The sequence below is a fragment of the Marmota monax genome, unplaced genomic scaffold (genome assembly GCF_021218885.2).
Source record: "Marmota monax isolate L192 unplaced genomic scaffold, Marmota_monax_Labrador192_F-V1.1 WCK01_AAM20220418_F8-fsc00078, whole genome shotgun sequence".
Taxonomy (NCBI): domain Eukaryota; kingdom Metazoa; phylum Chordata; class Mammalia; order Rodentia; family Sciuridae; genus Marmota; species Marmota monax.
The window spans coordinates 3,137,726-3,159,335 of record NW_026694865.1 but is presented as its reverse complement, the minus strand read 5'-3'; the positions used below and the strand labels follow the sequence as shown (position 1 = coordinate 3,159,335).

Below are 21,610 nucleotides of genomic sequence, written 5' to 3'. Positions count from 1 at the left end.
TAGGTTCCTGAGACCCATGGCACATGAATAACAGCATTGCTAGGCTTGGTGGTGCGTAGCTGTGAGCTCAGCAATTTGGGAGGCTGAGGCAGGAGGATTGGAAGTTCAAGGTCAGCCTCAGCAGTTGTTGAAACCCTGTCTCAAAATAAAAAAGGGAAGAAATACAGCTCAGTGGTAAAGCATCCCTGTGTTCAATCCCCAGTACTGCAAAAACTAATAATAATAATAATAATAATAATAATAATAATAATAATAATAGTCTCATTACCTTTTTCTCATAGTGGGAGATAAGAAATTAACCTGGATGGCATATTTGACAATGAAGAACACCAAGATATAGTTTCTTGAATTGAACAGGAAAAGATGGCTCTTGAATCCTGCAAAGAATCTTCACGTGCACTGACTACCCAATAAACAAAAATGCTAGTACCTCTTCTCTCCCCTTATTATACACTTTCATCTATAAATCACCATACTTTATTATGGACCACAGATTTTACATTACGTTCTAGAATCCAATTGTTCATATAAAAGTGGGTCCCATACTAAAGGCCCTACACACTTAGCTAAGGGTAGGAGTCGTAACAGGGGAGGTAAGCTTTGTCCTTGTGAGCCAGAGTATGGAATCTCCTGGAGCAGGAAGAGACCTTGGCAACTGACTGATCCAAAGCCTGCCCTTGGCAAATGAGGATGGAAATTTAGCAATGAGAATGCCTTGAGGTCTTCAGTGCTGAGACGGTGGGGAGGGCTGGGAGCTCAGTGGAGGGAGAGACAGTGTGGCTGGGGTGGTAGAAGGGGGTCCTACCTAATAAAACTGCTCTTGCTGAACTCTGGGAGATAGCAAACCTGTGGGAACTGGCACAGAGGCACAGAAGTGAGCAGAATCTGGGGGCCATTGCTGGAGACTGATCTGGTGGAGCAGGCGCCTGGGAAGGGGCTGCTGGGCTGTAAGTGGGTCTCCAAGCTCTCCCTCCCAGCCTCTCCAAATGGAGAGGCATCTCTCCTATGAGGCCATCAGGACCCTTGCCATTCCCATCACTGGGGGCATCTTCAGGTCCAGCCTCAGAGGGACAAGTGAGGTACCTGAAGCCACAAAATCTGCATGCCTGAACCATCAAAGCTCCCATCCCTCACCTTGCCTCTGTGCCCAAATGTGCTTGTGACCCCCTTATCTTTAATGGAAAATCTGACAAACCTCCGGTTCAGATGTTGAAGTCCAGGTTAAAATTCAACTCTGCTACCTGGGAGATGGATGGTGAGAACAACTGCTTCCCATCTGTTTTGCATGTTTAGCTCCCAGGGTGCTCACCACACCGAATGATGCAAATTCATGGTTTCAGACTGAACAGATGTCAGGATCCTCTGGAGGGCCCCACCTGGGGGGAGCGGAGTTCCTGCTTCAATAGACCTGGTGTGGAGCCCGAGAATTTGCATTTCTGGTTTTTGTTGTTGTTGTATGTTTGTTTGTTTTTGTTTTTCATTTTTGTACTGGGGATTGAACCCAGGGTTACTTAACCACGGAGCCACAACCCCAGCCATTTTTTTATATTTTATTGAGAGACAGCATCTATCTGAGTTGCTTAGGGCCTTGCTACTAAGGCTGCCTTTGAACTTGAGATCCTTCTGCCTCAGCCTCCTGAGCCACTGGGATCACTGGTGTGTACCATCACACCTGGTGGGAATTTGCATTTTTAATAAGCTTCTGGTTGAAGGTGATGCTGGCTTGGAGAACTGTCTCAATGTTGCCCAAAGGACCTCAAGGCTGGAAATCTAACCAATGGACTAGTGGACAGCGCTGCTCTGGCCCTCTGCTGGTAGTTGGTGGCGTGGCAGGCTTTTCTCTGCAGGTGGAGGCAATGTTACATGGAATGACCCCAGCTGCTGGGTGGGAGACCCCAAATCTATTTCCTTAGCAAGTTGGTTATTGAGAGGTGCGGCACACCTCTTCAGACACTGGGACGGCTGTAAAAAGCTGTCCCTCTATAAAAAGAAAATGACATCTCTTTACAGTAGTAGACAACAATGCAGGCCAGGGCTTCTCTATGACACCCCCTTTCTGCCCAGCAGAGAGATTTCTCATAAGAAGGAGGGACTGGGGCTCTGACACCCACACCAGACAGAGATGCATACGTGCTGTGCCTGGGAGACTAGGTCTGCATCTTCAGGCAGCCTTTGCTGGGCACCTTCTCTCCCTGCTACAGAGGAGAGTTAAGCCTTTAGGCTGCATGAGGTGTTGAGTGTTTACTTTCCTTCATGTGATGCCCCCATTCAAGATAGTCAGTTTTTACATCACTGTCATTCAAGATAGTCAGTTTTTACATCACTGTCATCACTGTTGATTTGTCTGTTGCCTGTGTATTTCAAAGGCTCAATTGTTGAACCTGTGGAAGGGAAGGGGAAGCTCCCTGTTCCCTCAGTTCTAAGCTGATGGCTTCTGTGACTCTACATGCAGTGACAGGGATTTCTAGGCTACAGGGATTTCGAGTCCCAGGCTCATAGGTGCTAGAACTCAGTTCTCCCAATTCCCTCCCCTTGCTCTTGAAGAGCCCTAATCCACAGCATAGGGAAGTTTGGGGTTTGCAGGTAGTGGAGCACAAGGGACATAAGGTGTGATGGAAACAGAATCCTGGACCCAGACAGGTGGGTTGCTTTCAGAGTCAGAGACTCGAGAAGGTGACTGGGTGGTAGCCACGCAGGGAAGGTGCAGTAAGACCTGGGCCCTGTCCCACTTTGGCACATGTAGCTGGGGGCAGTGTTCTCTCTGAGCCTTTGTTTCCTCCTCTGAGAAACCAGGTGATAACAGTTGCTCATTCAGCTCTGGTTAGAAGATTATGAGTCTGAACAGAGAACAGAAGATTGAATGATGGGGGCACATGGCTGGAGAGTGTGGTCCTAGCAGCGTGGAAGGACTGGATACGCTGCTTTCTCTCTGCTGGATCTAGTGACAACTCTCTGGGGCCAGTGCAGCTGCCAGCTTCACTGTGCAGAAAAGAGTGAAGCCTCAGGAAGTTCAGGCACAAGGAGGCTCAGTGACTGCCCCATCACCCATGTGACAGTGGAGATGAATGACTGAGCCCAGGTGCATGGCTGCAGAGCACGCTGCTAACCATGTAAGAGTGGAGGAGGCTCTGGGAGCAGCCAGCCCCTGGGCTGCATGAGTGATGGCTGAGAGGATCCCTCTAGGGCCCCCTTCTGCTCCCTATAGCTCCATGTGCCTGTTTGCCATCAGGACCCAGGGACAGCTTGGGAGAGCAGACCTCTGGAAGGAACTAGCTCAGAGCTTCCCTTCATGAGCCCAGTTCTGTGATTCCTCCCTCCCTAGTCCATTTTCAATATCGTGGGTGCATATACATCTGCGCACACATGCGCACACATACGCACATGCACACACACACACATGCACACACACGTACTCACACTGTTCAACAAGCTCACAGAATGGGTCAAGGAGAAGACCTTGCTGCTCAGGTGAGGGTGTCCCACAGTCAACGATGCAGCCCCAGAGGCCCCACATGTGCCTCTGCCAGGGGCCCATCACTCATCATCCCTCAGATATGGGGTGAAGAAAAGATGACACCCCAGGGAGGGCCCCCACCTGTCTCAGTGCTCCCCATGCCAAAGTCAGCATTGTGCATGTGGTATAGAGACAGTGGAGAAAGACAAAGACAGACCACAGACAAGACAAAGAAGAGAGACAGACACAGCCACAGAGACAGGGAGATGGAGACAGAAACACACGGAGAGGGTAGGAGTGCAAATAAGCTGGTATGGTGGAGGGGACAGAGCCAGAGGGGAGCCAGGAGGAAGAGAGGAACCCTGACACCCTGATGTGAAGGTGGAGAGAGGACAGCCCGGTACCCAGCCTGACAGCAGTGGCTGTGAGTGGGAAGGGTACAACAGGAAAGCACAGCGGGGTGGGGGTGGGGGGTCAGTGAGCCACAGTGAGGAAGACACAGACATGCAGATCTGAAGTCAGAAAGGCGACATCCCCAGAGAAACAGGGGTGGGTGGGAGCAGAGACGTGTGCTGGGGGAGAGAGGCTGGAAGACAGGGAAGGACAGGGACCAGAGCTGACAGGGCAGGCACCCGCGTGTGCCTCATTCCCAAGAGGAAGAGCCAGTCACCCTCAAGCAGCACATTCCCCAGGAGCATGTCAAGCACACAACAGGAAATGTTACAGCCCTGCACAGGCGCAGAGGGATGGAGGCCCAGGGAGCTGCGGAGAGGAGCTCAGAGGCCAGGCAACCAAACCCCTGGCCCTGTGCAGGAAGGCGGCTGAGGAGATGATGTGGAGGGAAGAATGAAGGGCCGGCGAGGCGTGGGGGAGAAGGGCAAGGGGAGACGGGGAACCTAGACACAAGGGGTGGCGCCTCTTTGTGAGGACAGTGGAGAGCCCTAGGCCGGTTTCCTGTGGGCAGATCTGTGCGTTCTGAGCAGGAGCTCAGGAGTGGCTGGGTGGGGAGTGAGAGGTCAGCACAAGGTAGGAGGCAGGGGCAGGGGTGTGGCTCAAGGGGTAGCGCGCTCGCCTGGCTTGCGTGCAGCCCAGGTTCGATCCTCAGCACCACATACAAACAGAGATGTTGTGTCCACCGAAAACTAAAAAAATAAATAGTAAAAATTCTCTCTCTCTCTCTCTTTCTCACCTCTCTCTTTAAAAAAAAAAAAAGGTAGGAGGCAGGAGGGTTGATCCAGCGGCCCAAGCAAGAGAAAAGCCTGCGTGGTAACAGTGGAGATGGACAGGAGGGGAAGGATTCGAGGACTCCAGGGACTGAGGCCTGTGGGGCTTGGAAGACCCTGTAACTGAGGGTGGCCAGCATGTGCACCTGCATCATGAGTGGCATGCACCAGGCAGCCAGCCAGGGCTAGAGAAGCACCTCCCCCTATGGTTCCATGGCTTTTGGAATCTCCCTCAGTCCCTGCAGCAAAGTAGTGCCTACCCATAATATGGGATGGGTGCCCACATCTGTGGGTCTTTCCTAAGAGATTGTGAGCTTCTTGCAGACAAAGACCAAGCCCTCCTCACTCTGTACAGTGGCACCTAGTAGGAGGCCTGGGCAAATGAACACACAAGGCAGGGCAGAGGCTCTTGTGGAGAGGCCCTGGTGCCTGGCTGTGCAGAGCTGGGACCAGAGGGTCATTCATAAAGGAAGATACTAAAGGTGCTCATGGCAGCCTTGTTGGATCTGTTGGGCAGTTATCCAGCATTTCCTCTGTGTCAATCTAGTAGCTGGAGGGGGGGCACATATGATCACAGCCCATAAAAAGAAGAAATGTTTCATCAGGATATATAATATAGTGTCAATCAGACTTCTGTGGAGGTAGCACCAGGAGAGCTACATAAAGAAGGTAACGTTTGTGTTGGGCTTTGAAGGATGAGAAGGAGTTTGCAGAGCTAACAAGGGGTAAAGGACTGGAGGCTGAAGAAAAAGCATGGCAAAGCATTGAGGCATGACAGCATCTAGAAGAGATCAAAGCTGGCATTGCAGGGGCTTATTTACTCCACAATATGTAACAAATGCCCTCAGCGTAGCCTACTTCTGATTCCTCCTGAAGCCCAGTGGATGATCTGAGAGCTGACAGCTGACAGCATCCACCTCAAGTAAGAGCTGGGAACTCCTCCCTTCCTTCCCCAGGGCAGTCTCTGAAGCTGAGGGGCCAGCACTGCCCACCTCACAGCACAGCCCTGCAGTATGAGGGAGTGCTCTCAAGGACAGCTCTCAAACAAAGGGCGAGAGGAGCACAGAGGAACACGCTGCTCTCCATGACCCACGCCTGCCAGGCTATTCTGCACCTGTCCTGGAGGTCTCGGGGGAACTGAGCCCTCTACCCTGGGGCCCCCCCACAAGTGACCTTGAGAACACAGCTTCATGCTGGCTTTCGCTTTTTTCCAATCTCACCGCCCACCCCACCCCACCCCTTTTCAACTCCTGGGATCACCTTCCAGTTAGATCCCCTGTATCCATCTCCTTTCTCAGACTCTGTTTTGGGTGACCCAGCTGTGATGGGCTGTATGCTGGACGCCCATGGAAGGAGGCACCATGGAAATGGCACACATTTGAGTTTCCACTTTGGGCTGAACCCTTGACCTGACACAAGGGGACCAGAGTTCTTTGGGAAGGCCCTTCCTCATCCAGACCTCAATGCTCACTGGGGAAATGTGACAGAAGGGGCAAACCGGCAGCACATAAGAGATAAAGAAACATTTCGTCTCGGAGCGTGTCACGTGGACTGGGGGCAGCAGATTGATGTTCCTAATTACATTTGGCTCAAGCTGATATTAAGTATCTGTCTCATTCCCAGAGCCCACAGCAACAGCGGATGGCGGGGATGGTGCCAAGAGGCATGCTGGGTAGCCAAGGATGACAAACTGGAATTTGAAATATCCATGAGATAAAAGTGGACAAGCCACAGCCGTGGGTGCAGAGTGACTGGTGTTCTTGAGTTGCCCTTTAATGGTTTCCAATGGGGTCCTGGGGTTGAAGTGTCCTGTCCTGAGGCCGACCTATCCAAGATTATCCCAATCTAGACACGGAAACTGACCACTTCCAAATGCTGCACAGCTGCCGGATGGGAAATGCTTTTGTGGACCTAATTTACATTTCTTCTGCTGGTTGAAGGTTAATTTTGTTCTTGGTGGCATTAAATATTTGCTTAGTACTTAATGTATGCCCAGGGGTACACTGTAAGAGAAGGCTGGCCCTTGTGTCCAGAGGCTAGGGGCTCACTATGGATACTGACAGGAAGCTCCTGGAAACTAGACCAGACCCTCAGAACTAAATGGAGCAGCACAGAGGTGTGGGGGCTAGAGTTGTCAGGTGAGGTGGCAAGGAGGTGGGGCTATCCGAGGTGAGGGCATCTGGTTGGTGCAGAGAATAAAGAGGGCATTCCAGGCAGGGGCTAACTGTGGTCAAAGGCATGAGATTCAACATGGAAATAGCCCAGGAAGGGTCTGGCCCAGAGGAGATGACTAAGGCCTATGGCCACAGCTGCTACAGAGATTTAATAAGTCCCTGAGACTTAGCTGAGGACTAGCAGTTGCCCACCTACCTCCCCAGACACCTGGGAAGCTCAAATAAGGCAGTGGGTGTACAAGGGCCCTGGCATTCAGAGGCTCAAAGCACAACCCTAGGATGGATCTAGGAAGAGTTTGGTTCAAGTCCTGGGTCTGTCTCTGTATGAGGGTGACCAAGTCTCTCCCCTCTGCAAATCTGTTTCCTGGTCAGCCAAGAGGGGATGGCCCCTCCTCACATTATTGCATTTGGAGCTACCCAAGCAAATGTAAAAGAAATCAGCGGATCTACAAAGCTCTTTGCAGATGACATCACTCTATTATCTTCTATTACAGTTGCTCTAGTATGGACTTGGTCTCAGGGAAGGCAGGCCCCGCTCTCCTCGCCTTCCCAGCACCCTCCTCACAGCACGTGCTCACATAATGTGGCCATCGAGGTCCCTGTGAACTGCTGGGTAGAATAGCGAGGGGCAGAGCTTTGGCTTGCCAGGGGGAGGGGAGATAGGCGAGGTGGACGCCCCCTGCCTCACGCTGCCCACTCCTTCCCTCCTCACTGCCAGCGGACTCCCTATCTGCCCAAACCGATTCTGCCCAGGTACTCAGGAGGGAGATTTCTTCCTCAAGACTTGGCGAGGTCACCCTCCGGTTGGTGACTGCCCCTCAAATCCCTGCAGCAGCTCCAGGGTACGGGTGACTGGGTCAGGATTCCCTCTCTACAGACTCACCTGTGGGTGCCCCGAGAAGCGCGGCCCTCCAGAGTACTGCAGACTCCCCTGGGCAGGGCCCGTCCAGTCCCTAAAATTCAGCTTTTATTACCAGGGTTCCTTAGGGAACTTGCGACGAAGTTGAGAGAGGGCGCCAAGAGAGTCGGCTTGGGCTGGCACGGTCATGTGTCACTTCCCACTCTGGTCCTTTGTAAAATTGACCGCGATTGCCTTGGAACGAGCTAACTGCTGCAGGAATTAGATTCAAAGATCTGCTTACACGGTCCGTCTGGTGACCGTGTGCGACCGTGCGCGCGGGGGTCTGCACGCTGCAGGGTGCTGGCAGGGTCGGGGCTGGCGGCCGCCACGCCCCTCACCCGCCGCGCCTAGCTCCCGGCCCGGGGCAGACTTTTCGGACCTGCAAGGGGCGAGCCCGACTGTCTTCGCGGCCCGCGCGCGGCGCCTCGGCCGTCCAGCTTGTGACTTCACCAGCGTCCCCGAGCCAACGGGGCACCCGAGAGCCGGGTCGCCGCCCACTCCCCTAGCTGGCAGGTGCCAGGAGCCGCCCTCGCCAACCGCGCTGTGTCGCGGGCCCTAAGGGGTTAAGCCGCGGGCCTGGACGCCTGCCCCGGGATCACCAGTGCCCGGCGGCGGGCGACCGAGCCGGGAAGCGCGGGGCCGACGGCAGCGGGCTGCGCTTCCTCCGCCTCTCCCTCCGCCTCCTCCTTTGTAGCGAGTTCCCGGCCCCTCTTCCTCCCCGCCCCCAACCCGGGCCCTCTCCCTCGCCGCCTTTCTTCCTGCCTCGCCTTCCTGCGGCGAAGGAGGCTCATCTATTATAAATGCACAGTCGGGGCTGACATCAGCGACGAGCGGCAGCTGAGCGCGGACGAGCGGTCCCTGCGCGCTGCCAGCCCGGAGCTCGGGCCCCAGCTCGGCGGACCGCCGGCGGGGTGCGGGGAGCGCGCTGAGAGCTGCCTGGCAGCGCGGGACCCTTCCCGCCGCCGCCCCCGCACGCCGCGCCCGCGCCCGCACTGCCGCCGACTTTCTGCATGACTGTCACAAAGGTAAGCGCAGATCGCCTGCCGCGCCCGGGACCCGCAGGCGCTGCAGCCCCCAGGCAAGGGCTGCGCGGGGCGCGGGTGTAGGCGTGGGGAGTGGGCGGCGGGGCCGGGAAGGTGCGGCGCGCGCCTCACTTGCTCCCCCAGTAGTCGCTCGAGTCGCTCAGCCCGAGGACTGCGGAGGTAGGGGGAGGATGCCGCTTTGGCAGCCCTTGTGATTTGGACAACATCCCTCAGCTCCCGGCCCAGCCCCGGGACTGCATTTTTAACCCTTGTTTAGGATGCTGCATTTTTAACCCCTGGAGAGCCTTGTGGAGCTGCCGGCTCCCTGATGTCCCTCAGTGGAGCCCGCCGACAGGAGCGTCGCTGGCAGAGACTGGGGTGAAAAGTGGTGTAGGAATGGTCTTGCCACCCTGAGTGGCCCGTGGAGAGGAAGCCCCACCCCACCTGCCGGCCTCTGCCCCCATCCCAGGAGGCCTGCCCCACTCCAAGGCCATCCTCTGACCAAGGCGCTGCTGCCCTGTCCCCCCAGTAACTACCAGTGGCGGGGAAGCTCAGGCTGTGGGCAGCTGGACGATGCAGGGAGGGAGTGTGTCAGGGAAGGGGAAAGTGGGTACCCTGGCAGCCCCCATGTTTGAAGAGGATTCTCAGGACTTGCATGGGACCCAGGTTTATTGGAGAACTTTGGGGGCTTCCTGGTGCAGGGAGGACAAAGCAGCTGGGGCAGTGAAAAGTGCCCAGGGTTAAGCCATCAGGGGAGACCCCAGCTCAGCTCTACCCCAGATCCTTTGGGTTACCTTGGGGGGGGGGTTCTACTTTGGGCCTCAGTTTCCTCTTGTGTAATGTGAGAATGATGAGTCCTAGGGGTGTGACAGGCAGTTGGAGAACCAGAGAGATCAGGGTGTGAACCCACACTTTCCAAAAGGTTCTGTCAGAGTACAGAGCTCACAGTTTGGCTTTGGTCTTGGGCTCGGCCTTGGGTTTAGTGATCCATGCACCAAGGCCAGACTCCATCTTTTCCAGCTGTTTAGCTGGCCTTGGCCACTGGGGAGTCCAAGAGTAAAGCCAGGCAGGCAGTCTGCTTGTGGCCAGAGCAGTGGGGCCAGATTGCAGGCCAGGGGTACAGGCAATGGGGAGGGGCAGTTCTGCTCCTTCTTATAAGCCAGAGGCTACCCAGGCTCTCATGATATCTATCATGGGACAGTATGCTTGCTCAGGGTGCTTGGGCTCAACTCCAGACTTTGCCATTGTCCCTGGTTCTGAGACTTGGGAGCATTGTAGGAAGATACACTTGAAGGCCAAGGGGCTACTTCAGCTCTGGCTGCTTCTGGTGGCACTTTTGTAACCCACAGGGGATAGGATGCTTAGTGTTTTGAAACGATACAAATGTTGTTCAGCTGGACTAGATTATTGTCATCAATGTTATTAATGCCAAAGATGCTAGAGGACTAGGGCAGAAGAGTAAAGAATGGGCCTGGATAGAGAAATAACAGATGTGAGAATTGTAATAATAATACAGAGGGTTGGTTTGGCACTCCTTGTGTCTCTTCACGTACTTGAATTCACACAGCCTTCCTTCCTAGAAGGCTTGCAACAAAGGTGTGCTCAGCTCCCTTTAGCTGAGGAAGAAGGTGAAGCTCAGAGAGGTGAAGTGACTTGCCTAAGTCACCCAGCAAGTAGGGTTTGCTCTTAGGCCTGTCTCAATCTATAGCCAGTGATCTTCCCATTGCTCTGCACTGTTGAGCACCCGGGGATTGGGGGACTTTCACAGTGGAGGGGCACTGCTTGGAGGCCTGAACCCTAGGCAGGAATGGGACAGGAGTCCATGAAGGTGGCTCAGTTGCCTGATAAGCCACTGGCAGACCTGGCTTCTTTGCCTCCAGGGATTATTCACTAACCACCCTGTGCCCAGCCCCCAGCAAGCCTTCCCAGTCTCTCACCTCTGCTCTCCAACCAGTGTGGCCTGAGATTAAGCCTGCTCAGAGGATTAATGAAAATCCCCACCACCGATTAACCCTGTCTTCTCCCCCGGTGCCGACCCTTCACAGACCAGCAGTGCTCCTGTGGGGCACAGAGAGGGCAGGAGCCACACAGGTGAGGACCTGGGGACCTCCTGCTGCCTGCCAGCCCTGCTGGAAGGACTCCTCCCCCTTGGGCTAGGAGAGTTCACCAGCCCCTCAAGCTAGAAGGCCTGGCCTCTAGTCCTGAATCTGCCACCTACAGGCTGTGCAACCGTGGATCAGTCACTTCTGCCCTTGGCCATCTGTAGATGCAGGAACGGGCTCTGGTGACCTCTAGGCCCCTGGGCTGAGCTTTGGAATGGCTTCGGCTCTGGTGATGTCATCTCCCACGGAGATCAGGGTTTGTTGTTGTCTGGGGTGATCTGATCCCCTGGCAGGTATGGAGGAGAACCCTAAAAGGAGCGTGGAGGTGGTAGGTAGGCGGTGCAGGGTCCCTCTGCCCCTTTGTGTCAGATCGCAGTGCAGATTGCAGCAGCGAAGAGCTCTGAGAGGCCTGGAAAGCAGAGAAGACGAAAACAGGAGAAGTGGCTAGATCTTCAGCAGCACCTGTCTCTTCTAAGCACACTTAGTGCCCTTCCTTGTGAAAGACACGGAAAACCTGGAGGGACGCTGTCCTGGAGGGATTTCTGCCTTGACTAGCGTTAGGAATGCAGCCATGCTGGTCTCTGGACTGTGGCCTTCTACCCTGATGACATTTTCCTGGTCATGATGTTTGAAACTCTTTTTTTTGGTCTGGATTTTAGTCAGCTTCCTTCATTTCCTTATGGAAGGAGAAGAAGAATGGAAGCAAAAAGAAGGAAGAGCAGAGGGAAGAAGCAGATGTAGTTTCCCAGGCCACAGACCTCCACCACAGGAGGTCAAGGGTACACCCCCTCCCCATTTTGGTCCATGGTGCTTCCGGGGGGCAAGTCAGGGATGAGGAATGAAGGATGCTTCCGGTGACTAGCAGCTCCTGGTGATTTTGCTCGTGCCTGCATTTTTTACAGTTTTTTTTTTTTTATCTCTTCCATCTCAGTCACATGCCAGACGAACCATGCTTCCCAACTTTGAAATATGTTTCTAAACTACTGTCCACTGGAAAAGCAGAGACCGGCGCGCACTAGGATTTTTGTGTGTAAAGTGCAGGTTACCAGGCTGTAGGACCAGCCCGCGAGCTGGGATGCAGGACTTTGTACCCTTGTTTGCTGCTCAGAGTTCCTTTGGAGTGGTTTCCTGGCTGTTGACTGTGATGTGACCAGGGGTGGGGCTTCTAGGTAAGGAAGGTGGCTTACAGCAAACAGGTGCTCCTCTTCTCAGGTTGTGCCATGATAGGTTAGATGCTAGTGAGCTAAGTGCTAGTCCAGGAGCAAAGTGCCCTGAAGGGACAGGAGAAGGCATGTGGGCATGGAGAAGACCTTAGATGCCAGCCTCCTCCTCCCCACCAAGCAGTTGATTCCAACTGCCCCCAGCCCCCCCTCTGCAGGTCAGTCTTCTTCCCTGTCCTGCAGGCTCAGCATGCTGTTGGGATCCTGGCTCCTACTGAAAGTGAATGGGTCAAGGATGGTGTTGTCCTGTCCAGCCTGAGTTTAGCAAAGACCACATGTCCCCAGGGCACCTGTAGAATCACCCACAGGGGAATAGAATGTTGGAGAAGTCAAACTGTCCAGCCCTTTCCCTGGGAAATGAGGGAACTGAGATCCTGGGAGTGGACATCGCTCGTTGCGTATAGTCACCCAGCAGGTTTGAGGCTGAAGGGGCCAGAACTGGATCCTGGACCCCCAGTTGGCACTCTGTCTGCCTGGTTGCCCCATGAAGGGAACCTGAGCAGGAAGCCTGAGCAGGCACAGGTGTTTGAGGTCCACTCCAGTTACCCCTGGGTGTCCCCTCTGCCAGGCTGCTGATCCAGACTTCTTCCCTGGAGAAGCATCAGGGAGTGGGCAAGGGGACAGAGGTGCCCTTGCTGCACCCAGCATCGGGAGGGTGAAGGGGGATCGCAAGGCCCCTGCCTCCAATTCCCTGACCCACATTCTACTCTGTGTGGAGATGCCTGGACTCCCAGTTCCACTTCCCAGTCTTCGTTCCTGTCTGGCTCTCACTGGGAGAGGAGGGGAAGAGCCAGCGGGTCACAGAGCCTTGGATCAATGGCACAGAGGTACCAGCTCCCAGACTCAGCTCCCAGACTGGGGCTGGGAGGGTCTCTGCCACCCCTGCTCACGGGCTCCCCATGCCTCCTCCTTCTTCTCAGTTCTTCTCTCAAGGATCTGGGATTCTGGTGCTGGAAATGCGTGGCTGGCGGTCATTCCTTGGTTCAGCCAGCCCTCTTGGAACACCTGTGTGGGGCCAGGTCCTGTGTTGGGCATTAGGGACAAGAACTCAAGCCACAGATTCTGCCATCTGGGGCCTTAAAGGAGAAGGAGATGATGGGGAGGTGCCAGAGCCCTGAGCCAGGAGTCTCAAGGTCCAGGGAGTCCAAGCCAGCCGTGGCCTGCCTCGCCCAGGTGCTGTCCTGCTGGGTCAACGCAGGCTCCTCCTGCCTTTCTGTCTGTCCCTCTCCACCATGAGACCCACTGTCCTGAAAAGCTGTCACTTTGCTCCTGATGGTGACCAGAGGTCCTGTGTCTCCCTCCACCTGAGACATTGTTCCCGGGCACCTATGACAGCTCTCAGAGGCATCTGGGAGGATTGTGCAGACTTGAACTTGGCTGGTGGGGACCACGCTGGCGGGACCAGTGGTTGGCAGCCTTAGTCCTGGCGGCTCCACGTGGAGTGAGTTTTTCCACTGCTTTGGGGGCTGGCTAGCTGGAGCAGACGCCGCCCGAGCCAGCACCGGGCAGTGTCTCAGCTCCTGGCCTAGGAACAGTGCAGAGTTGGGTTTGGATATGCCTGGCCACGGGACTTGTCTGGTGTCCAGGAGAAGAGAGAATATGCAGATCCCTGTGTGCCCAGCCTGCCTCCTTCCCTCTGCGAGCAGCTCCTTGAGTTCCCTGTCCTTGCCCCTGGACCCCGTGGCTCAGGCCCAGGCCCCTGAGCAGCCTGCAGCTTGGGAAGCTTGGAGCAGCTGTCGCGAGGCAGGCCCTGCCAGGGAAGGACAGATGCAAATCCAGTGGCTTCCACATGAAAAGAAGCTGTTCAGAATGAGCCTTTCCTTTGTGGGCCTGGAGTGTGGGACCAGCTGCTAAGGAGGCAGGAGGGGGGAGGAGGAGTGGGGGGCAAGCGGGGGAGTGGCTGCCACCCGGCCCTTCCTCTCCCTCCCCCTTCCCCTTCCCCTTCCCCTCCCCCTCGCCCCTGCAGAGGCCCCTGGAGGGACTTTGTAATTGCTTTCTGGCTGGCACCCCCTTCCAATTAATTAAGGAAGCCCTGGGAGGCTCTCAGGTTTGCCCAGCCCCTCCATTTACAGAGTACCCGCCGGGGTGCACCAAATCTTTCAGTGTGAGGGGGACCGTGCCCTCTCTGCTGATGAATAAACAGAGCCTCCACTGAGGGAGAGATGACTGCACCCTAGTTGCAGAGCTGACGTGGGTCAAAGGTGGGATGTACCCCGGATCTTCTGACCTGGAGCCAGAACTGTTTCAATCCCTTCATCAAGGTCCCTCTCCCAGGAAGTCGGATTCTGAGGCCCACAGTAGTGACAGTTAGGTGCACTCTGTTTCTCCCACCCTGAGGTGTCCCGGTGTCTGCATCCCTGCCAGCGAGCCTGTGCTGGTCATAGGTTGGTGGCCTATAGGGGTGACGACCGTGGATGTCTTGCTCAGACTTGCCTGTCCCCTTGCTGAAGCGGGGAACCACCGAAGCGACCAGAGGAATAGTACTGGGCAGGGTGGGGAGTGTCCTGCATGGGGGGGGGGGTGTGACCTTGAGCTGTCAGGCAGGGCAGCCAGCCCCCACCCTACCCCCACAAAACAATGTGTCACAGAGGCAGGGCCACCTTCCCCATTTCCGTGAAGCGGGCTTTGTGGAGAGAATGCAGGTCTCGGACCCAGGCCTGTGGTCCTTACCAGAAGCAGCCTGGTCTCTCCAGTGACCCCGATGATGAAAGGGTGCCATGGCTAAGAATGCAGGCTTTGGAGTCAGACAGATGGCGCGTCATCGTTTACTTGCTCTGTGTTCCTGGGCAAGTTGCCTAACCTCTCTGAACATCTATTTCCCCATCTATTAGTTGGAGATTGGTAATGGGAGCACTTAAAAGGATTATCATTAAGACTCTGGAGCTGATCCACAGGAGGCATTCACCACAGGCCTGCAGGCAGGGCTAACTGTTAATAGAGCGGGAAGGCAGGTCTAATGGGTGTCAGGGGGCTACAAATGAATAGTTCAAAGAGGCCTGGGTCCAGACCAGCCTCCAATGATGGATGGGGACGGGGAGGGGCCGACCTAGTCGGGGGCACTCAGAGTGGCTTTTAAGCTGAGTCATGAAGGAGGAGGAGGTGGCAGGTGAAAGAAGGGGCACCAAGGAGGGTAACAGGTAGGCCATGGGGTGCACAGATGTCTGGAGTCAAAAATCAACTTACCGCAATGACTTCCTGCATGCCAGGCAGTGAAGGGTGTGTGCCACATGTGTGAGCTCACGTGACCCTCAGGCAGCATCACGGCCTCGGTCACCATTATCATCTCCACTTTACCAATGAGGAAACAGGCACAGAGAGGCCAAGTAACCTGCACAAAGTCACCCAGTAAGGCAGAATGGAGGCTGGCCCACAAGTGGGCCTCCTCTCTCCAGCACCCTTTCCATCCCCGGCCCGATGCTCGGTGGCTGGAGCCTGGGCTGCTTCTTCAAAACCAGGCAAGGGGGCTGTGGATGTGCCAGACACCATGGCCCGGCTCTCTGCCTCTCCCAGCCTCCTGGACTGAACAGGGATGCCCGGGGCCTTCCTGGCTCTTGGGCAGTGGGAAGAGGTTGTTAATTTTTCCAAAAGGAAAACTGCTCTGGCAGGAAAACTTCCACCTTATATTTTTAGTGGCTTCAGTCACGACCATTTTTTTTTCTGAATCTTTCTTCTTAGCTCAACTAGGCCTTGGCCTTTACAGTGAAACTATAGGAATATTCGTGTGTGTGCGTGTGCGTGTGCCTGTGTGTGATGTTAAAAGGCCTTCCGCCCTAGAGAGCTCAGAGGAGGCAGCTGTTTTAGGCAGGGCCCAGAGTCAGTGCTAACTGCAGAGGTCCCTGGGGTCCAGGCCTGCGCATCTGTCCATAGCACTTCACACTCTGGAAATGTGAGAACGGCTCCAATCTTCATTTAGATGAGCTCGTTAAATACAAATGTCTCACTGGGCAGTTCCCAGACCTTTACCAGGCGCTGGGGGCCTGGCAGACGATACCGATCACCCTGGAGGGCTCGTCGGGAAGTAGCTCAGTGCTTTCCTAGCACATGTGGGGCCCCTGTACGCCAGCATCAATCCCAGTACCAAAGAAAAGAAAAGTAACAGTAACAATAGTAGAAGCAGCTGATGATTTCAGGGCACTCAGCTTATGTCATGCATATAAAAAGTGTTTTATGGGCTGGGGACATAACTCAGTGGTAGAGAGCTTGCCTAGATAATGTGGGGCCTTGGATTCAACTTCCAATACTTAAAAAAAGTGTTTCCTATTATTAATTTATTGAATCTTCATGAGAACCCGTGAGGTTGCTGCTATTATCAGTCCCCTTTCCACAGTGGCAGAAATACAGGCCAGGAGAAGGGAGGGAGGTGACTAACTTACCAGTCACGCAGCTGCCTCCCAGGCTCTGTGTCTTGCTGCTCTGTCATGGTCAGGGCAGGGGACTTGGAGTCAGAGTCGGAGGTCCTACCCTTGTCTTCACTCTTTCCTGTGTGACCTTGGGTTAGTTACTGAACATCTCTGAGTCCGTTTTCTTGTAGGGCTCAATCTTACTAGGCGCTATAGTGTGTCAGTAATATGGAAAGTAAGGCACTTATAGATGTCGTGGAAGGGGAGAGTTTATTGTCATGTCCCATTTGTGCCTTGCTCTTCCCCTTCCCGCTGCCCGTGCTTCCTGGCCTTCAGATTTAGGCGGTTCCCTCCTGTAGCTAGCCCACTTCTCCCCTGCTGTAGGCCTGACTTTAATTGAATTGATTCATATTCTGTGGGTGGAAAAGTTCGTCTCTTCCAACAGCCTCTTCTGCTTTTACTCTGTCAAGCCAGCTTGCTACAGATGAGAGTTGCTGTTCTTCTCTTCCTGTTCTGTCTCTTTTGGCTGTTTCAGTATGTTTGAGACAAATAATCTGACTATAAAAATTTGGTGTCCTGCTTTTATTTGAAAAGTAGCCCAATAAAGCAATGAAACGTGGATGGGTCCCAGCTCGCCGTGGAGGGCGGGAAGATGGGTCCCAGGGCACGTGCTGAGGTCTGCAGCCCAGTGGTCACTTGACCTTGACCTTTGTTGCAGGTCCATCTCAAGGCCCCAGGGCTCAGACATGCTTTTCTTTTGGGTTTAGGGAAAGGAATATCCTCTAGTAGCCTAAGGCATGAGCAGCACTTATACACCTTGCATTTGATTTTTTAACTAATAGCTTTATGTTCCGGAAGCTGGTGGAATTTCCAGGACAGAAAAGAAGGTGATTGATAGTAGAAGAAAACAAAGGGATTTAATTCCTGCATTTTTTTTTTCAAGCTCAGGAAGAAAATGCCATCTTGCCACCCGGCTGACCTCCTGGTGAAAGATCAATTTGCAGGAATGTACGGGGAAATTTGGGATTCCGAGAATTCTGGAGTTGTGGGGAAGGGGAGTTCTCTACCTGAGGGGCCATCTCATAACTTTTCATTATCACAAATCTCTCTTCGGAAGGCCTTGGTTCAGTCATCATGTCCAGGCGCAAACTCACATTGGTGTGGCTTGAGGCTGGTCAGGGTTCGACTCGTTCTGCTCAGCGGGCCCTTCCACCATCTGGTCCGTGTGAGTTTTTCAGTCCTGGGAGCTCCTGGGAGGCCCAGTGTCCAGTGTCCCCAGCCAGCAGGAAGCGGCCTTGCTCGTTATGTTGTTGGCTGATTAATTCCTGAGCGTGATCCATGGCCCCCGAGCTGTGAGCTTGCTGAGGTCGGGGCTTGTGTCTGATTCCTTCTCGGTGCCTCTCATAGTGCCCACCACGGGGCCTGTTATAGACCTCGAGGACCATACATACAAGATTCACCAGGATTTGGGGCAAACCTAAAATACCGGCCAGATGCTTGAGCTAAATCCTTAATTTAATCGATCCATGGACTGCTTGAGCCAGAGGATCCCTAAAGACGTATCATGGACTCCTGCATCCTGCAGAGGAGACCATGGAAGCCCAGAAACTTTGCTGGGGAGGGGACAGGGAGGTGTGGTTCAGTGGGGACCGGGGCTCCCCTCTCCCATGTGAACGGTGGGCTTGGGTTGAGTGGGTTTGAGCTCAGTGGGTTTTTCTAGGCCTGATGTTGGCAGGCCCAGGACGGATTGGAAAGTGGAGAGTGGAGGAAAGTTCCAGAAAGGAGACTTGGAAAACTTAGATAGGAGAAGGCTCTGAGTGGCCAGCTGTGCCCTGCCTGAAGTCTGGTGCTGGCAGAGGCAGAGAGCGGAGGAGTAACTCCTGAGTTCTTCCCATTCGGTCACCAGGCTGTGATTACTGACCGAGGTCTGGCAGCCACCAGTCTATGCACCAGGATGCCACCGTGGCCTCTGCAGTGACCCGTGCCCCAGCCCTCCCTCCTGGACGCCAGCCTACTGGCACACGGGGCTGCCTCTTTTGTTTCTGAAACCCTGAGAAGGACGGCTGGGTTGGGAGCCTGGGTTGCTGAGAGCTTTCCCCTGGCCGGCCCTCACCGTGCGCTTCAGAACCTCCTGGCCAAGTCTTCCCTGGAGCTCTGGCCTGGAGGGAGGAAGAGAGAGCTGTGGTGGGAAAGGGGGGCGGTCAGGAGCCATAAACGAAGCCGCCCCTGGAGGGGCCTCGAAGAACCGGGACGGAGAAGGAGCGGGGAGCTGCAGGCTGTGCAGACCCCACTTTACAAAAAGCAGGAGGCTCAGCACCATTGTTATCTCACATGATGGCCCCCAACTCTGCTGTCGTACCCACTTTTCAGGTGGGAAAGCCGAGCCGCAAGGAGGATGGGATGGGAGGAGGGGGGACCTGACCCTGGTTTGTCTGGGTGGACAGCTGCCTGGACATGCAGAAGCTGAGTGACCCACGGGCCAGGGGTGGTGGTGGCAGATGGTCTGTGTGGTTGATTTTTTTCCAGAATGTCCTCCCAGTCTGCCGGTCTGGAACCCACTGGAGAATTCAGTTCCCGTGTGCCTTTTGCATGTTGTTACCATATAACCCCCCTGGAGGGGGTAATGCCTTAGGAGGCTGTCACTGGCTGGGTTGGGCCTGCGTGAGCGAGGGCCCCGAGCGGCAGTGTGGTTGGTGGGCCGTTCTAGGTGAGAGCAGAGCTGGATGCTGCTGGGCTGGAGGGAGTGGGCAGGTGGGGGACACAGGGCCGGAGAGCCGGGCAGGGGCCTGGGAACCTGAGGATCCAAGCCAGGACACTTGAGCCGCATCCTGTGGTTGTGTTGGGGGTCCTGAGAGGAGTTCTAAGCAAATATCATGGTCCTCTCTGCACTTGGGAAGCACACCCCGGCTCACATTGCCCTCGAGGCCGGGAGGTGATGGACACTCACAGGGCTGCGGGTAGTGAGGTGGGGGAGGGTCTCCAGGCCCCCTTCCACGTCCATGTTTACAAAAAGCATCTCCTTGTGTGCAGGCACTGAATGCTGCACAAGCCCCTCTCCCAGAAGGAGATGTCCCTGGCCAGGCCCATTCCCTGGTACCAGCCGTTCCCAGCTGCCTGGGTTGCTGGAATGGTGGATCCAGGGATTGAGCTGGGGTGGCGGGAGAGGGGTGGGTGGGCAGAGGGCCAGGAGGCTCCTTCTAGGGATGCTCCTTAGAGCCTGTAACAAGAGCACTCGAGTGTGATTCCAGAAATTCCTAAATCCAGCCTTCACATTCCCTGTCTCTGTGATCTCAGGTTGGCCCCTTTCCCCTTCCGGATGGAATTGGGTCTCCCAAACCGTCTTAGGGTAACATCACCTGGTCAGAGGCTGGGTGCAGGGCTGATCTGACACCCTGTGGCGGCCCAGCCTCCTCCCCCACCTCGTCCCACACCTGCAGTCAGGGGCTCTGAGCAGTGACCTCCGACCCTGGTGTATCCAGATTGCTGAGGCCCATGAAGAGTTCCTGAGGCTTGCAGGTGGTGGGCCCGGGCTGCAGTCCTGCGCCAGCCTGTCCTGTGACTGAAGGGGGCTTTGTGGCCTCTCTCAGGCTTCCTGTGTGCTCTGGTGCCTTTGGCCTAAGTACCGGCCGCTGACACCCAGGAGGATCCTCTCAGGCTGCGTCTCTGTGCTGCCTCTGCCTCCTTCAGTGGAGGAGACCTTCTTGATGAAATTCTATCCCATTCTGTGGGGGCGGGGTGTAGGACAGAGCAACTCCAGAGTGGCTTCATTAACGGTTATGTGTGTAGAAACTTATCAGGCTGACTGTGTAGGGTGGTGCACTGTCAGCACGTAGTATGTGTTTTTACACCTTGATTAAAAACATAAATGGGACAGAGCTCCTTCCCAGCTTTCATGTATCCATTCCCTCTATAAATATTTGTTTGTACTCCAGGCTGCTCAGGTGTATGCAGGATAAGGTGATATAGGTTTGGATACTGTCATGGGAACTCAGAAGTATAGAACCTTCAGTGGCTCCCCATTGCCCATGGTAATTTGCTGCATGCAAATACCCGGTGAGGTTTAAATGCCTGTCTCCAGGGCTGGATCATGTGCAGGAGGCCTGCGTGGAGCTTGGTTCTACTATCACTGTTTTGAAGTTCCTTGTGGTTTTTGAAAAAGGGCTCCTGAAGATTATATAGGTGGTCCCTCTTGTCTCCTTTGGTCCATACAATAGAGGGAGAATCTCTGGAGGTGGGGCCAATGCATCTGTATTCCTTTCTTTCTCGGGACTGGGGATTGAACTCAGGGGTGCTTTACCACTGAGCTACACCCCCAGCCCTTCTCATTTATTTTTGAGACAGGGTCTCATCAAGTTGCTGAGGCTGAGGCTGGCCTTGAACTTGTGGTCGTCCTAAGGAGCATGTTTATTTCTCAAAGCTCCCTTCTTGGAACAGGCAGGTCCAGAGTTGGCCCTGATCCTTGGACAGCTGCTGAAACAGAACCTAGAGCCTGGCTCTCATTGGAGCGATAAGACCTGGTGCCTAGGTGGCAAGGGGCAGAGAGCCAGGAGGGACCTCAGGGAGAAGGAGGATCCTGCACCACGGGGCGGTGAAAGAAGTCTTCCTGGAGGAGATGGCGCAAGAGCCATTCTGAGAAGGACGAGAGAGGAGAAGGGAAGAAGAGCCTTTTGGAAAGGGAGGGACTCATTTGTGGAGGGAGGAACCTCAGCAGAGAGCCATGTGGCTGGGAAGGTGGGGTGGGGCTAGATTGGGAAGCACAGGAAATGACCGGCTGGGAATTGGAATCCTGATAGCCAAGGGGAACTGTTGAATGTTCTGGATCCAAGAACATGTACAGATACATGTACATGTAACTGGTTGAACGAATAAACAAGAGGGGTGTTTGGGGCGTCTCCAAGGGCTGCTCTCCATGTTGCTGTGGTTTGCAGCGAGACCTCCGACGGGCTTGTCCTGGAGGCTCTGTGCCTCTCCCCGTAGGCAGTGCCTGTCTGTGCAGGAGCAGGAGCCTAGTGTCCCCGGAGTGTGGTCTTGGGCAGCAGCGACTGAAGTGTCCCCAGGAATAGCAGACCTGGGGCAGACCATTTCCTTCCACTTCTAGGAACGCAGGCCGTGGGCGGGTTGGTAGGTGGGGGTGCTTCTGGCAGGAACCGAGCGCAGCTCTCCAGGTCCCCCAG

The 21,610-nt window shown here is 54.8% G+C and overlaps 1 protein-coding gene across 1 annotated transcript in view; it reads left to right on the top strand.

Annotated features, from left to right (window-relative positions):
* Positions 1-8,406: 8,406 nt before the first annotated feature.
* Positions 8,407-21,610, top strand: part of Coro2b (coronin 2B) — a 135,330-nt gene continuing 122,126 nt past the window's right edge. The window contains exon 1 of the mRNA XM_046426647.2: positions 8,407-8,777. Coding sequence (XP_046282603.1) covers positions 8,763-8,777 — 15 coding nt within the window. The 5' untranslated portion in view covers positions 8,407-8,762. The remainder of the gene's footprint in view (positions 8,778-21,610) is intronic.